Raw genomic sequence first — 16106 nt, 5'->3', positions numbered from 1 at the left:
GACTGTCTGGAGACAGGACACAGCTTTGAATCAGTTGGCCAAGGAATCAAAACAACTTTCACTGGTTTGCAATTAACAAATCACTTTGGGTGAACAGTCTCCATAACACATTCCACATGTGCAAAACAACAGGAGCAGTGACTAGAGATAAGCATTGTTTTCACTTCTTCTCTGAGCTTCTAACTGCCTTCCCCAGGAAAAATCCTGGGAGAGAGTTGTGCCTCCTGCTCTCTGTGAGGAGAGCAAATGGGGAAGTGTGGATTCATCATGAGCTATATGTAAGGCCACTTTCTGTCAATAGGAATGAAGGCAAAAGTTGTCTTCTCCTAATAATTCATTTTTTTAGTCAGTAAAACATTTCTAACTGAAAAGAAAACAACCCCATGACTCAGTAACACAGTCATGATCTTCAAGCTGTAACAGGAATTACTACAGCACAGAGCAGTGCTCTAGAAGGCCACATTTCACCTGTTGTCCTGAGAAAATGAGATTTATGTAATTTCACTGGGTGTTTCTCCCTGTTCCCTGCAGTAACTTTTTTAATAGGGATTGAAAAACTCCCCCAAAAGTACATTACATACAGTACATTTCCTGGAAATAAACACTTGAGTGAGCTGGGAGCAGGGGAGTCCTCAGAGAGACAGAGAGCACTTAGGACCCTCTGCTCTTCCTGGTGCCTTTCATGATTGGTGCACACACAGGGTAGCTTGTGGCATCCCATGCCCCCTCAGGGTATCCTGACAGGGTAACTCTGGTTATTGCAGGCAGGAACATTAAATGACACAAGTTTTCATTAGTTCTGCTGCTCACAGAGCATGTATTTTATAGAGCCGGGTTGGTTTGGTTTTGATTTTTTTTTTAATTTTATGTGTGTTTGTTCTGTTTGCAGCACTTTAGTGGAAGGTGGAAAGTGTGAGTGCATGTGATTTTGCACAGAGTCCTTTTCCCATTGGAAAATTGAGTTCTTAGACCCAGCTAAAGTTTTTCCTGTAAAAGCTAATAGCAAACTGTCTGCTGGTCTCTTAACAGCAGTGGTTTGAAATTCTGTAAAGTGGATTATCACACCCAAATGCATTGGTCTGTGCATTAGGCTTCTCACCTCCTAGTCCAGCTGGACACCAGTTCTTTAGTACTTCCAGAGAAAATACTGACTCAACTACAAACCAAATAACTTTTTTACTAACTCACGAACTATAAGGGAGCATGCTACATTTTGAAAAAGAAAAAAAATCCTTATGATAATAAAATGCATTATGCATTGTAATCTAGTAACCTAAGATGAGAGAATAAGAAAGAAACACCCCAAAAATCTTGACTGTCTTCTCTCTAAGTGACAAAAGCAAATGTTTTCATAGCTAAACAAGAAGCTCAGTAGGTACTCTTAAGAATTTAATTTCTGTAATTTTTGTCTCACTGTGTGTTTCCATGTTTTTTAGCACTCTTCTGTAACTATAAGAAAACAAAATTATGCCATAATTTAAACAGTAAGACTCAAATTCCTCAACTGATATATGCATCTGTGTCTTTTTTCCAAATCATTGTCACTCTGCAAAATATCTAGCCCAAAATTCTTTCAAAAAGGGGATGAGTTCTGTTTAATTACAGGTCTTCAATCTGTCTGTTCTGTAATTGAGTCTTTCCAGTTGCATGACTGAATATCTTTCTTAAATTGGAAAAGGTGTAAATCTGTGTGTATAATTAGAAAAATAATAACCATTAAGGTTTGGATTTTTTTTTCTTTTAGCTGTACAAGGATCAGGTCTCATCTTTAGAACTGTGGAAGTTACTTTACATAAAGAAGGGAACACTTTTGGATTTGTAATAAGAGGTGAGTTATTGTTGAGTTTGTATTTTCTTGTTTAAAAAAAAAGCTATAAGTTTTTGAAGCACTCAGAAATATGTCAAGATTTATGGCTTACAGTTTGTAAAAATCAATATATTACATTTTCCATACTCTCATGTGTTGCTTTTGTAGCTGCTCTAATTTTTGTTTATGGAAGAATTTTAAGTAATTGACTATGCCAAGGAAACAGGACAAACTCTGGTCATATAACAGCAGATTCTGCTACCACTGAAATCACCAGGAGAATCATAGTTCTTAAAATTATTTACAAATAGTACTTGTATATATTTGTCATGAAATTTGATTATTACTGCTGGTAGTCTGAATTGTACACCTAAAATATCACTGACTTGGAGAAGAGAAAAAAGATGCAGCTGTTAATTAATATACCCCAATAATGAATTATTATTCTTTTCAGGGAAAATGTCTTTTTTATTTAATACATAAATTATTAGTGGTCACTCATTATTCTGAGTATACATAAAGTACAGGGTTTTATCCTCTGTGCTGCAAACATTGCAGAACAATGTGTTCACAGTGAGATCATATTTTCAGAGTGAAGGTTCTAAGGGAAAAATACTCATTTGGTAAGAATCCCTCCATAGAAATGTTTTAAAAGATTCATCTATATATAGAGTAAGTTGATTTTATTGAGGTAAAATTCAGTGGAGGGTCATATTAATGGCTTGGCCATTTTTTTCTTTTTTTTTAGCCCATCTGTGAAGGTGCATGCTACAAGATGTAGGCTTGCCTTTTGGAAATGAGCTTTCATAAAAAGCATAAAATGAAGGAATACTTTCTCTGACTTTTTCCTTTCCAGGTGGAGCACACGATGACAGAAATAAATCTCGTCCTGTAGTAATAACATGTGTCAGACCTGGAGGGCCTGCTGACAGGTACAATTCATCTTTCTCTGGAGTTCATGTGAAAGAGAAATGGGGAAAGGTGAATTATTTGGGACAGAAGTTAAGATTTTGAGTGAAATAGATGCATTTAAATACAGTCCTTTGAAATTCATGGGTTTGTTTTTAATTGTTGTAATAGAAATAATAATAACTGCAGCAATAGTAATGGGCAGTCACAGAGGCTCAGCACATTATGATGTGTGTGAACTTTAATTTAGGATCTTGCACCTATAATAATTAGAATGAATTCCTGCAATAGGTCAGGGCACATTTTTTTTATGTTCTTCAGACAATTGATGTCGCTCTTAATTATGCTTTTTATACTCTTAACACCACAATCTTTTTCTCTTGTGCTTCAGAATAATACTGTGATCAGTCTGAGTGTTGTATTATTCTGTTAAGAAGTTTGTACATATCTGCATATGAGGTCATACATAGCTTTACCTAGAAAACCTCTGAGCCCAGATTTATATTTTGGCCATATAAAATTATTATATATTTGTATATAATACCATTTTATATATATATATTCACTTTATTTTTATGAAAATAAAAACTGTATTTTCAGAAATGGCATTTGTGTCCTTAAACCATTAAAGAAATTCAAAGGGCAGTTTCTTTAAAGCAGATTGATATCTATAGCCTATGTTGACATTTTCAACCGTGGAAACTGTGAAGGAAATGTTTCAAGAGAGTGTTTCTTTTGTTCCCACACTTTTTTCTCTCCCTCATTCCCTGGTTTTCTTGTTTTTCTCCATGACTCTTTAGTTGACAGTGTTAGTATTAAATTTTCTGTTACAGTTCTGAATAGGTTATGAGATATGCCTAGAAGACAGCATTTTAGATTTAGAGCTGAATTACTTCTAAGTAGGAAGAAATAAAAAATTGAATCATGCAAGTAAAAGATATTTTTAAAGAAAATCAATACATGGACATTCATATTTTGCAATCTGTTTCAGCACCCATGTGTTTGCACCTCATGTTTATTTTTAAGAAAATACTGGAGGAGGATGTGTTTATGTATGTATGAAAACAGAGTTGTGTGGACAAGGTAGAAAGAAAGCATATGTTGAGCAGAAGCTATACTTAGATGCAATTTAACGTGACTTGATTATTTCACTGTGTGGTAAGCTGTTTTCCAGTCACTGACTTTCCAATTAAAGCAATTTCCTTTCCACTGCGCCCTCTGATCATTCTGGCTGTCAAAGTAAATGTTAAGTGTTAAGGCAAGAGGGATGGATGTCAGGGAGGGTGCGAGAGAATCGCTTTGCATAAAAATGGTATTATCTCCACATCAATTTCTCTTACACTAACAAAGATCACTCCTTTATTCTCCCTTCAGAGAGGGCACAATCAAGCCTGGGGACAGGCTGCTGAGTGTGGATGGGATTCGACTGTTGGGAACAACACATGCTGAAGCCATGAGTATTCTCAAGCAGTGCGGGCAGGAGGCGACTCTGCTGGTTGAATACGATGTCTCAGTGATGGGTAGGTCGTGGGATAGGAAGTGGGGCTGCAACACTAGGAGCCAGCTGTGCTTTTCGCTGCCTGTTCTCCATGAGCTAGTTCAGCAGTGACCTGTTATGCTCCTAGTAGCACTGCTGTTCTCTTCTGCATTGTATCATTAATTTTGGGTTCATAAGGAGGTGAGCGGTATTTTACTGTAATTTAGCATTCTGACAATTCCGTGGTTTGTAGGCTGAAACCATAGTGTGGATTCTAGCAAAGTAACTTTTCCAGTGACTAGTTTATAATAAAGGTTAATGAAGTGTAAGCATTTCTGTCACATGAAGGAGGGGAATACTTGATCTAACAAGAATTCTTTTGCCTTTTGCCAGTGCTGCTAGTTGGACAAGACATAATTAAAAAGTCACAAGACTGCCACAGAGAAAAGAATAGGGGAGAGAAATTTTTTTAAGAAATACAGAGGTGGCAAGTGGCTTGAAAAATGAGCTTACATGTTTTACAAACTTTGATTGAACTCATGGAAAATATGGGAGGTTTTTTTGGGAATTCAAGTAGACCAGATGATTTTTAATAAGAGATTTGGAATTTATTGGTTTCCATTTATTTTGGAAATTGTCATATTCCCTCAATTTTTTCAAGATACAGAAAATTCATAGCAGCAAGAAACAGAAATACTCACCAGTGAGGCTGAAATATTTCTTGTGGTTTTGGGGATTTCTCAATTCTTTTTCTGCTCAGTTCCACAGTCAGGTTTCTAGCCTAACAGTAAAGCAGCCTCCTAGGGATTTGTGAAATAGCACTGTCAAACTTCAAAGCCTTGGAAAAGATTAATACTGAAAAGAATAATGTCAGATATTTGCTTATTCTGGAACAGCCCTCTTTATTCTTCTCTGAGACACAGATTTGTCTTTTTTTATTACAGTGTATGTCTCTGTTTACTTAACTGTCAAGAATTGAAGTAGCGGGTTTGTGTAGTGTCTGGCAGACGTGATGGACATTGTACAGATTCATGTCCAGAAAGGTGGAGACAGCTCAGATGAGCTCTAGCTTCTGAGGAGAACTAGAATTTAGGTGTTTTCATTTGTTTCTTCTTTTCCTTCAAAAGATAATGGATGACCAAACCCTGTCTGTCATCACAGTTAAATCAATATTTTTTCTACTCCACTGGCTGTAGACAAAGTTCCCAGCAAACTTTCATTTCAGAGAAAACTCCCACCCCCATTTTCCTTGTATACCCCAAGGGGAGAGTAAGCCTCCTTTTCACTGAGGATCTTTTGGAAATCTTTGAAGGTTTGTGTAAGGAGGAGACCACATGGTGAAATACTCGGTTGTTTCCTAAATTGCAGCTTGTTCAAGGCAGGAACCTTCTTTTCAGCACTATCTGGATAGAGCTCCGTTCAGGAGGATACAGAACTTAGGTGGAAATTTCAGGCTTGTAACTCTATAGGAAGCACCTACTAATCAGTCTCTTTGTGTCATTTTCTCTCTGAATAAACAACCCTTTGTTCTCAGCACCAAATGTGGATTTACCATTCTTGCCTCCTGGGCAATGAATGTGTTATCCAACAGAAATTAAAGGAGGTAGAAGATCCTTAGACTTGTGGAGTCAGAAGGAAAGAAGGAAAAGGAAATCAAACACTGGGAAATTTATGGAGTAGTGGTCCAGCAGAGTCTGCAAGAAGAAATAAGGAGGGAACCAATAGGCTGTCTTTCTAATGCATTGTGATATTACCTAGCCCCCAGTAGGTTTTGAATTTTTTCCAATTTGCATGTCCTGCATAGTATTTTAGCAGTGGTGTGAACAAAAAATCTTATTGGGAAGCTCTCTTGTGCAGCTATTTTATGACTATTGGGCAAAGGCTGAAAATCATTCATCCTAATCCATTGAATCCTTGCCAGGAAACCTTTTCTGATTTGAATCTTCTCTTAGTTCTGCTCAAGAGCAGGAAAGTCAGTGTTGGGAGTAAAGTGAAAGAGAGAACATGAGTCATGAAGAGAAATTTAAAAATTACAGAAATGTTACTCTTTTTTCTCAACTCTTATGTTACCCATAAACTGTTTGTAATGCTGTCTAAGGGTTGATGAGAATTTGAAAATAGGCTAAAACAAAGGAAGAGTGTTGGGTAAGGTGACTTATCAATAACTGATGCTTGAAAATAGATTAGTAGGTTAGCCTGCTTGAAGGGGGCAGAAACAATCCAGAAGTCACACAGAAGTCTAGTGTATTCTGTAGGGTCCTCTTGGTATAAACTTTCAGTAGAATATATTACTCCTACAGATATAATTGTAGCACTGTTTGCTGAATACCTTCTCTTCTGTTAGTGATGGTAATATCCTGTAAAGTAGCATACTGTGTGGCCAGAACTGGAAAGAGCCATAAAATACGTTCTGATAGCATGAAATTGGAACTGGATTTGAAATGGTTTTACTAGATGAAGAAAATAATCCTGAACTATTTTTCAACTACAGTCCTGTAGTGTGTAACTGACTTTTCTTACTCCTGTAAGCATTAGCTCTTTCAAAGGTGCTGTATTTCTCAAAGTTTAGTTCTCCCAGCTGAAGTCTTCAAGAGGTCACTTGGGAAGCTTGTACATTTTATTGTTTCTGGACCCTAGACAAACTGGAGTAAAAAAAGCATCAAGGGGTTCTGTGCAGGGTAATCAAGTGTGTATATAATGTAAGAGATGTGGCTGTTCCTGTTGAACTCTGGGGTTACACCTGTGCTTGCTTAAGTACATCCTGAAGTCCCCTGCTCTGCTGGGTCCTAGGAAATAAACTTGTCAATTCAGCTTCTTGGAAGAGATTTTTTTTTTTTAGACTCTGCTGAAAATATTTCCAGGTTGGTGTGTGGAGTGTACTGCTGTGTAGTTTCAAAGGGACTTTGTCATAGTAGGAGTTTGAAAATACCAAGATAATCCCTGAAGAAAATTGGAAAACCTAATTTCTGAGAAAGTATTTTATAATGTGATTAAAGTTACATTTGAAGTTGTGGAGGATGCAGTCTTCCAAATGTCTTCCTGTTTTGCAGAACACATTCTCTAGTGTTGAAGTACTATGATTGCTTACTTTTCTTGTGGATTTTAAAAGAACTGCCTGTGTTTTTTAACTTTGTGATGCTTAAATAGTGCTGTACTTCACTGTTTTCAAAGGATGTGGATATGGTGACTCGCTCTACACAAAACTGAATAGAATTAACATGATCTTTGTGGGCTTTATTACTTTTCTCTGTAGTCCTTACACCTTAGGTGTCCAAACTTTCTGGTCATGTGGATCACCTATTTTCATCTAGTGGTGGGGGAGGTCTGTATAGTGCAGCTCTCTGTGCCCTGTGATTACACCTGAGCCCTCATTTTGAGGAAGGGGAGAAGTAGAGGCAAGGTGGTAGCTAGCAGTGACTTGCTGCCACTGTCAAGATAATTTCACAACCTGAATCCTCTCCTGTGGCAATCAAATAAAAAATATTAATTCCGGGCTATAAAGTTAGGCTGGAGAGACTGAAATTCTCACTGTTAGGCAGTGGTCAGATGAAGTATCATAATTAACTATTCACAGCTAGAGTTATAGTGAGAGTTAGAGTGCAACACTAATAACAAGCTACAAACAAAGATTCACAGTGCCTTTGTCTGAAACAAGAAATAAAAGTTTATCAGTACATTGAAGCTGAGGAGATGCAGTTTCCCTTTAGGTTTTCAAAGATCTGCCGTGATGCCACTGGGCTCTGTGTGGTCTCTGTAACTGGGGTTGCATCTGCTGGGGTAACCTTCCATATTTTCTCTGAAAGGAAGCAAAAAGACAAGTTCAAAGGTAGTGACTACCTTGAGTTTAAATTCTGGCCATTTTTATGTAACTCTAGTTTAGTTCATAAATGGCTGTTGATGATCTTTTCAGGTACCTACTTTTTAAGTCTTGGATGCTCGTACTGGGGCAATCTTTGTATCAAGGATACTGTAGCTTAACAAAACTAACAGCTTTTGCCAGAACTTGGGCACAAAAGAAGCTTTTTTAAGTTGTTTGCACTTGTGAGACACAACATCTTTCTCTCTTCAATGGGTGTTTGTTAGTTCAAAGCACGCTGTGTTGTTCAGGAGTAAAGGAACATATTGCACTTTCAAATTCCATATGTTTCTCTGGCTTCTTTAACAGTTCTTGCTCTTATTTGAGCCAAAATAGATTTGCTGGAATATGGCACCCTGTAAGCTTTCTCTACAAAAAAAACCAGTCAGCTTGTTTTCTGTTGCAAATCTACCAGAGTCACCCTGACACAAAACTGCTTGATTTTAACTAGAGCAATGCCCTCTATTTTCTGAACTCAATGGGTAACACTGATAGAACTTCCTAGAAAGGGGAATATTGGTGCAGGCATTTGCTAGTAAATCTTTTTGCTAGCCACATCTGAGGCTTTTGCCTCTTTAAGTTCACCCATTAAAATAGCTTATTAATTAATTAATGCTGTAATGACCTTATGAAAGTATATTTAAGGAAACCTGCCTCACCTTTTAGCAATTCTGCCTGACAAGAGGAGCACTAGGGAGAGAAACTTTGCACAGTTTAAAGATCAGGTGAGATAATCTGCAGTCTAGTGTAGACTTTCAGCAATTTGTGGAAGGCAAGAAATAGAGGACAAAAAAGAACTTATGGGCTGACCCTTAAGTTTCATAAAGCAATATCACTCAAGTGCATCCACACTGTGGAGACCCTTAAAAGCTAGAGATTTTACACGCCCAAAGGAACAGAGGCCGCAGAGCCCCCAAGGACTGACTTAGGATCTTCATAACCCTTACAATTGTTGCAAGACCTTGCAAGTTGAAGTAAAGTCAGGAACCCTCTAGGATTCCACGCTGCCTTTTTCTTTCTATTGCTTTACAAACTTAAAATGTACATTTCTCTTGTCTCATATAGGGTTTGACAGAACAGATAGGTTAACATACTCTAGCATTTGACTGCAACTACAGGTCTCCTGGCTATCACAGGGCAATAGATTTAGATTCCTTGAAATTCTAAGTATGAATTAGTTGCTTAAAACTTTGAAGAAGTTTTCTTGTCTTATGTTGCTTCAGAGACAGAATGAAAATTAATGTGCAAAACAAAGGTCATAATAGCTGTAATAATTGAAACATTACTTTAAATACTGCTACTACACAGACACATGCACAAGTTATGTTACAAGACAATGCTGGAAGTCAAAATGTTGAGTGTACTGCTTGGGAAATGTCAGAAGTGAGACTGTCGGCTCAGCCACTGTCCAGAGGGTTGTGCATGCAGTACAGTCACAAGAGCCACAGGAGAGGTAATAACCTTTTATGCAGCTATTCATTTTGAGTTTTATTTCTGTCTCCAGTGTGTGACCACAGGCTTATTGAAGGCACTGCCCAGATCTTTGTCTAAATGCAAAGTTATTAATTTCCTGGTGTTTTTTCCTGAGGCCCTAATCCAGCCACAGTTTGAGTGCTTCAGGCAATATGCAGATCTCAAGGAGAAAACCTCTGAGTCCCAAGGTCATTCCATATGTATTGGATCTTTCTTACAGCAGGAGATAACACAGACATAACTCTAACAGTTCCAGAAATACCCACTCACAGATGTGTCACTAGGTAAAACACATGGGACTTTTTTGTCTCTCCTGGAGGCTAATGAGTGATTCACATTCACAGAGCAGATACTTAAATCCACGTGCTATGGCACATTAGTCTCATCTTACTGTGCAGTTTCCTTGTTCATCAAACCCATGGTGTGTTCTGCTGTTGGTCCCAGATGCCTGCATCAGGGACACCAGTATAAACAGTGTATAGTGTATATAATATATATATATATATTTGTTGTGTATATCCTCAGCTGACTGGAGACAGTCAGCTGAGGATATACACAACAAATAACTTTTCTCTTTGTAGTGCTAGCAAGGTGTGCTGAGGCACAGGGAGGTGGTTCAAGACAGCCAGCACAGCTTCACCAAGGGCAAGTCCTGCCTGACCGACCTATTGGGCTTCTATGATGGAGTAACTTTATCAGTGGACAGGGGAAGGGCTGCAGATGTCATCTCTGTGGACTTCTGTAAAGCTTTTGATACGGTCTCCCACAACATCTTTAGCTCTAAATTGGAGAGAGATGGATTCAGTGAGTGGACTGTTGTTAGATGGATAAGGAATTGATTGGACAGTCACATCCAGAGGGTAGTGGTTAATGACTCAGAGTCCCACTGAGCATCAGTGACAAGTGGTGTCCCTCAGAGGACCAGTGTTATTTAATACCCTCATTAATGACACAGATGAAGGGATTAAGTGCACGCTCAGTAAACCAGCAGGTGACACTGAGCTGAGTGGTGCAGTTGACACACCTGAAGGACAGGATGCCATCAAGAGCGACCTGGACAAGCTCAAGAAATGGGCCTGAGGGAATCTCATGAGATTTGACAAGGCCAGGTGGTGGGTGCTGCACCCAGATCAGGGCAAACCCTGGTATCAACACAGGCTGGGCATGGACAGATGGAGAGCAGCCCTGCTGAGAAGGACTCAGGGATGCAGGGGGAGAGACTGGACATGATCCAGCCATGGGCACTCCCAGCACAGAGAGCCAAACGTGTCCTGGGCTGCATCCAAAGCAACATGGGCAGCAGGGCCAGGGAGAGGATTGTGTCCCTCTGCTCTGCTCTAGTGAGAGCCCACCTGGAGAGCTGCATCAGCTCTGGGGTCCCCCAGGAGGAAGGACAGGAAGGACATCAGCCTGGTGGAGAGAGACCAGAGGAGGCCACCAAGATGATAAAAGGGATGGAGCACCTCTCCTGTGAGGGAAGGCTGAGAGAGTTTGGATTGGTCAGCCTGAAAAAGAGAAGGTTTTGGAGTGACCTAATTGTGGCCTTCCAGTGCCTGAAGGGAGCCCACAAGAAAGATGGAGAGAGGCTTGTTACAGGGGTTGTAGTGACAGGAAAAGGCACACTGGCTTCAAACTGAAAGAAGGTAGGTTTGGATTAGATAGAAGGAAGAAATTCTTCACTGTAGAGTTAGTGAGGCAGTGGAACAGGTAGCCCCAAGAAGTTGTGGCTGCTCCATCCCTGAAAGTGTCCAAGACCAGGATGGATGGGACTCTAAGTAACCTGATCTAGTGGAAGGAATCCCTACTTCCAGTGAAAGATGGGCTGGAAGTAAATGATCGTTAAAGTCCCTTCCAACTCAAGCCATTCTATGATGCTATGATTTCATCTAGTGTGGTATATGATTTCCCCTTGGCATGAGAAGCCTGAGGCTTGTGATTTTTTTCTGCTATCAAGTTTTCCGACTTTCAGGACTGCTCTTTTACAATTGGAAGAATGGGTTATTCCTTTTAACCCTTTGTCTCTCATGCTGCTACTAAATATGTTGGGCAGACTTCACTTAGTCTCATCGTGAGCCTGTAAGATGATTGGTATTGATCAGTTTGTCCTGCTTCCTTACCTGCTTTAATCTGCTTTACTTACCTTCTTCAAAGGAAATATAAATACCTTTTTTAACATCTCTTGAGATAAATGGGATTACATGGAAACCGAAGGTGAATAGCCATTACGATTTTAAAAAATCCAGCCCAAAAAAACCAGTTTTTGCTTGATCAGTTTTTTGTGTGATCAAGAGATACAGCTGCTGGTTGAGATAGTGAAATAAAAAAATGCTTACAATTGGTGACCAATGCTGTTGGTACTTTTCAGCCTTTGTGATTGTATCAAGGAATTTGTGATATAATCTGATTCTTAAAAGCAGCAATCAGGTGTTCCCTCCATTTTACATAACCTTCTTTTCCTTGCAGTTCCCTTTTTATGCCTTACACACCTCCTACCCAACTCCTTCACAGCTAGTTCCTCAAAACTTATGGTGCTTTCACCTATGGGTAGGACATTTGTTTCATTGTGAGGACTGCTGAGCAGTGAAAGAGGTGTGAAACAGGGCCTTGTAAGAAAACAGATTTTTCTTTCCAGTGAGTGGTACCCCTGGGTTGCATAAGCAATTCTCAGTTTGTTGTTCACCAGTACCTGTGTAAGCTTACATGTTTGTTAACAGCTCTGACACATTTTTATGTACCATTACCTGGGTGTCTCTCTCAGAAAAACTTCAATCTTCTGACATCTGTACCAGAATAGTTCCTCAAAAGAGGGAGGGCCACTAAGCCCACCAGCCTGCTCTGTGTTAGCAGCATTATCAGACCAGCAGTCCAGTACAGTGCACATGTGATTGATTCCTGGAGACCAGAAAAGTCTTCACACACACACACGACTGCAGGGTTGTGAAGGCATTTGCTGGAAGTGGAGAACAACTGCAAGGGTTCTGGATCCCATGTTCCTTCCTGTCTATTCCATGGAGGCATGATGCTTCTTTCCTCCATTCTTTGTTCTTATCCTGGTTCTGAGCTGTTTCCAGTAGCTGCTTGATTTTTTCTTTTTCTACTGACCTAGTTTGAATCATCTTTTCTAGAAGGTCCTAAATCCCCAACATGCTATTCCCTCTCCTTACAGCCCAGTTTTTTCTGCTGTCCTTTGCCAAGTAAGGCTTAAGTAATTTTCCAATACATTTCTCTCACACTGCTGATTTCTCTCTTTTAAAGGCCTTTTGCAGTTTACATGCTGTCCTTCTTTAGCCCTTTGTCTTGTTCCCATCTCTTAGCAAACCATTCCCAAGTTACTTGTTCTGCAGCTTCTTTATGGATCAATAACCCACTCACCTCAGTTCCTCCCCTTCTTGTCCAAAAAGTCCTTCTCTCCCCTCTTCTTAGCTCTTGATTCCCAGTGCCGGATCTGTCAGGTAGAGGGGACACATAGGGAACATGAATTTTCCATGTAAAGCCTATAGAATTTTCAGGAGGAAGGGCAAGGTAGGTGGGACAAACTCTGGGTTTTCCTAATGACCTGTTTCAGCTAAAATAAATAAGGGGAGAGAAAAAAGTACCTGAGATAGGTAACCATTGTAAGAAAAAAATCACACCAAATATTGGTACTGTGGCCAAGGTGTAAGTTACAAGCAGTTAAAAACAAGATGTTTTAATCAGAAAAGTATTATTTCCATGATTCCCAAGTCTGTTTGCCCAATATCTTTTCTGTCTGGTTGTGATTTCCTGCTGCAGTTTAGTAGCCATCTTGCTAGTGGGTGATTGCAGAAGGGAGTTGTTGTCATGTTTTACAAGGATTTCATAAATCTTACAGGTATTTCTTTCTTTGCAAACTTCTTGATCACCTCTAAAGAGAAATAAAAGGAGTTTAGCTGAACCATATAAGTTACAAATTACTCTAAAAGGTCCAATTAAAATTTATCTCAAGTGCTTTTGAAACTATGTCCTTATTAAAAGCAGCTTAATAAACATTGCTTTGTATGGGAGAAAAAGAAACTGTAAAGGTGAAATGAGATGTCCCTGAAACAGAAAATTAAAGGTACAATTTAAGTTTCATAAATCACTAGGAAGAGGGAGGTGTTCACTTCATGTATGAAAATACTCTGTTTAACTTACTGAGTTCTGAGAGTGATGGAAAAATTTGTCTTCTAAGATTTGTCAGGAAGGTGAAACCTGTATTTGTTTGCAGTTAATCTAAAAAGTCTACAGTTATATCAATCTGACATATCAAATGTATTTCATGACAGGAATTCATTAAAGAAGACCCTTGGTAATCTGTGTTAGTATCTCTTTATAAAGCCCATGGTCTCATTATGCTAATTCAGGGGCTTAGATCCTCAAATGGAAGCAGTTTCCACCTCTTAAAAATAAGCTATTTTGCTTCTTTTTGTAAGTAATTAAAGACAAATGATGGAAGGGGAAGATTCTTGTAGTAATCTCTCCTGTCCACCATCCAGGCTTCACGAAAGCAGAGCAAAGGAGCAAATAACCCTCACAGACACTTAGTAGAAGATGGGAAATAAAGGATTGATCACAGCTTTCCACTTCACATGAGGGCTATCCAGATACACCATGAAATGCAGGGTGAAAGAGAATTGGCAGCCCTACCACATGCTCGCTCATACATCTGGTCAGCTGGAAGTGGGTCAGTAAGTTGGCTTCTCTGTTACTTAGCATGCCTTTCAACAGAGACTGTGATAACAACAGGATAATGAGGTATCCTGGCTTGTGCTTCTCCGAAAAACAAATTAAGCAGGTAGCTGCAGTACTTAAATTCAGAGTGCAGAGGTGAAAGTTTTACAGAAATGGCGATAATTAAGTTTTGTGGAGATTAAAGGATGTTTTGTATGTGCCATGCAATTCAAAGCAGGAGAAACTCTGTATTCAGAAAAAACCCAATTAAAATATAGAGCCCTAGACGTGTGTTAGTGCCACTGCAGTCATCTCAGAGACTAAGGAATAAGAGACAGATCTGATTTTCTTTGTACTAGAGAGAATTTGTGCTGTAACCCCAGAAAACACTTAATATCTCCCAAGACTTTCCCTGAGGGGAGGCATTTTTAAAAACCTGGAACTGAACCACTCCATCCTCTTGACTTTTTTTCGTGGGCATGAGACATCCAGGCTGTGCCTGACAGGTTAGGTCAAAGGGAAAAAACCCAAGAGTCCCTCAGGTCATTTGCTTGAACACCTGTACCGGGCATAATCAGGAGGGATGCAGATTTTTGTTCCTTTGCAGTAAGGTTAATGGTTCATTAATCATTTCACAGAAAATTTATGCTGAAAAGGAGTGGTTTTCAAAGTATGAATATTTCTAGATATTTTGCCTAAATATGACCTCAGTTAATGGTGTTAAAGTGCAAAACCCCTGTGAGTGAGAACATGTTGGATGGACAGCCACTCTACATTTTATTTTATTTAGTTTTTGTCTTTCACATAACAGACCAAATTTCAAATGTCAGCATTTGATTTTATAAATCATGGCATGGTATTGATGCTGCTGGTCTTCTCAGTACCTCCTGTCATTCTTTAGTTGGATATGGAACGTGTGAGAAGCATCAGCTGCTATGTTTAAACTAGAAATCAGCTGCAAAGAGAAAGAGAATAAGAAAGGATGTGTCCTTTCTGTGCTTAAGATCTCCCTTGCTGGAGGAATGGCTTTTTTGCTACTTTCCTAAACTGACTCCCAGTTAAACTCAAGATTTGAAAGATTTTTAGAGATAAACCCAAGATCTTTTGTGTATATTTTTTGTGAAGTTTTTTCTTGTCTCTGCAAAGTTCCTTTCAGTTCAGCTCTTCAGGCATCAGAAATGTAAGAATTTGAGATGCTCATGCAGCCTTACTCAGATGCCTTGGTGCATATGTTACATTACAAATTTTAATTGGAATGATTGCATACATTTTATCTTTCACAGTCACCTGCTGCAGAGTACTAAATGATCTGAAAAACAGTCATGTGAGAGAAATGTGCTAGAAAAAGGTGATCTCATCTTGATGCAGATGCCTAAACTGGGGCAGGTGAAACACGTTTGTCAAATGCCAGTTTTCTTGGGTGGTTGTAGAGAGAGTTTAGGCTCAGGTGTGGGTGCTTCAGGTCTGCCCTAGAGAGATCTGCATTTTGGTGCAGTGAACCCCAACACAAGTGTCTTAAAACATCCTCTCCAGACAAATAGATGCTTTCAACCTTCATTTCTTTGATCCTTGTTTGTTTATCTCTACAGTGGGAAAAACACCATGCTTTTGCTCTAAAGTGTGGTTATAAGAGAAAATCATTAATAAATGTGTGTTGTAGGCAATACTCAGAGGCTGCAGCATAAAACAGCTCTCCCCCACCACATATGCTCAGAGAAGATTGAGAATACTGTTTAGTAATTAAGGCATGAGCTTGGAAAAAAGGGAGAAGTGTTCCTACTCATTAAATATTCGCTGTCTACCTTCCATATGAGGCTCTTGAAGAAGGAAGTAAATGTGCTTATTTAATTAAAGAGGGAAGGTAAAAATAAGTACATCCAGGCAATATTCATTCTGGGGATCATTAGGTTTGAAGT

At 39.2% G+C, this 16106-nt stretch overlaps 1 protein-coding gene across 6 annotated transcripts in view; it reads left to right on the top strand.

Annotated features, from left to right (window-relative positions):
* GRIP1 (glutamate receptor interacting protein 1) overlaps window positions 1-16106 on the top strand; it is a 310634-nt gene that overhangs the window by 233632 nt on the left and 60896 nt on the right. For all 6 annotated transcript variants that reach the window (XM_050984746.1, XM_050984727.1, XM_050984739.1 and 3 more), the window contains 3 exons: window positions 1745-1828; window positions 2664-2739; window positions 4091-4236. In XM_050984746.1, coding sequence (XP_050840703.1) covers window positions 1745-1828; window positions 2664-2739; window positions 4091-4236 — 306 coding nt within the window. The remainder of the gene's footprint in view (window positions 1-1744; window positions 1829-2663; window positions 2740-4090; window positions 4237-16106) is intronic.

The sequence above is a fragment of the Serinus canaria genome, chromosome 1A (assembly GCF_022539315.1).
Source record: "Serinus canaria isolate serCan28SL12 chromosome 1A, serCan2020, whole genome shotgun sequence".
Lineage (NCBI taxonomy): Eukaryota > Metazoa > Chordata > Aves > Passeriformes > Fringillidae > Serinus > Serinus canaria.
Note: the sequence above shows the minus strand (reverse complement) of the source record. Positions and strands in the feature narration are given on the sequence as shown.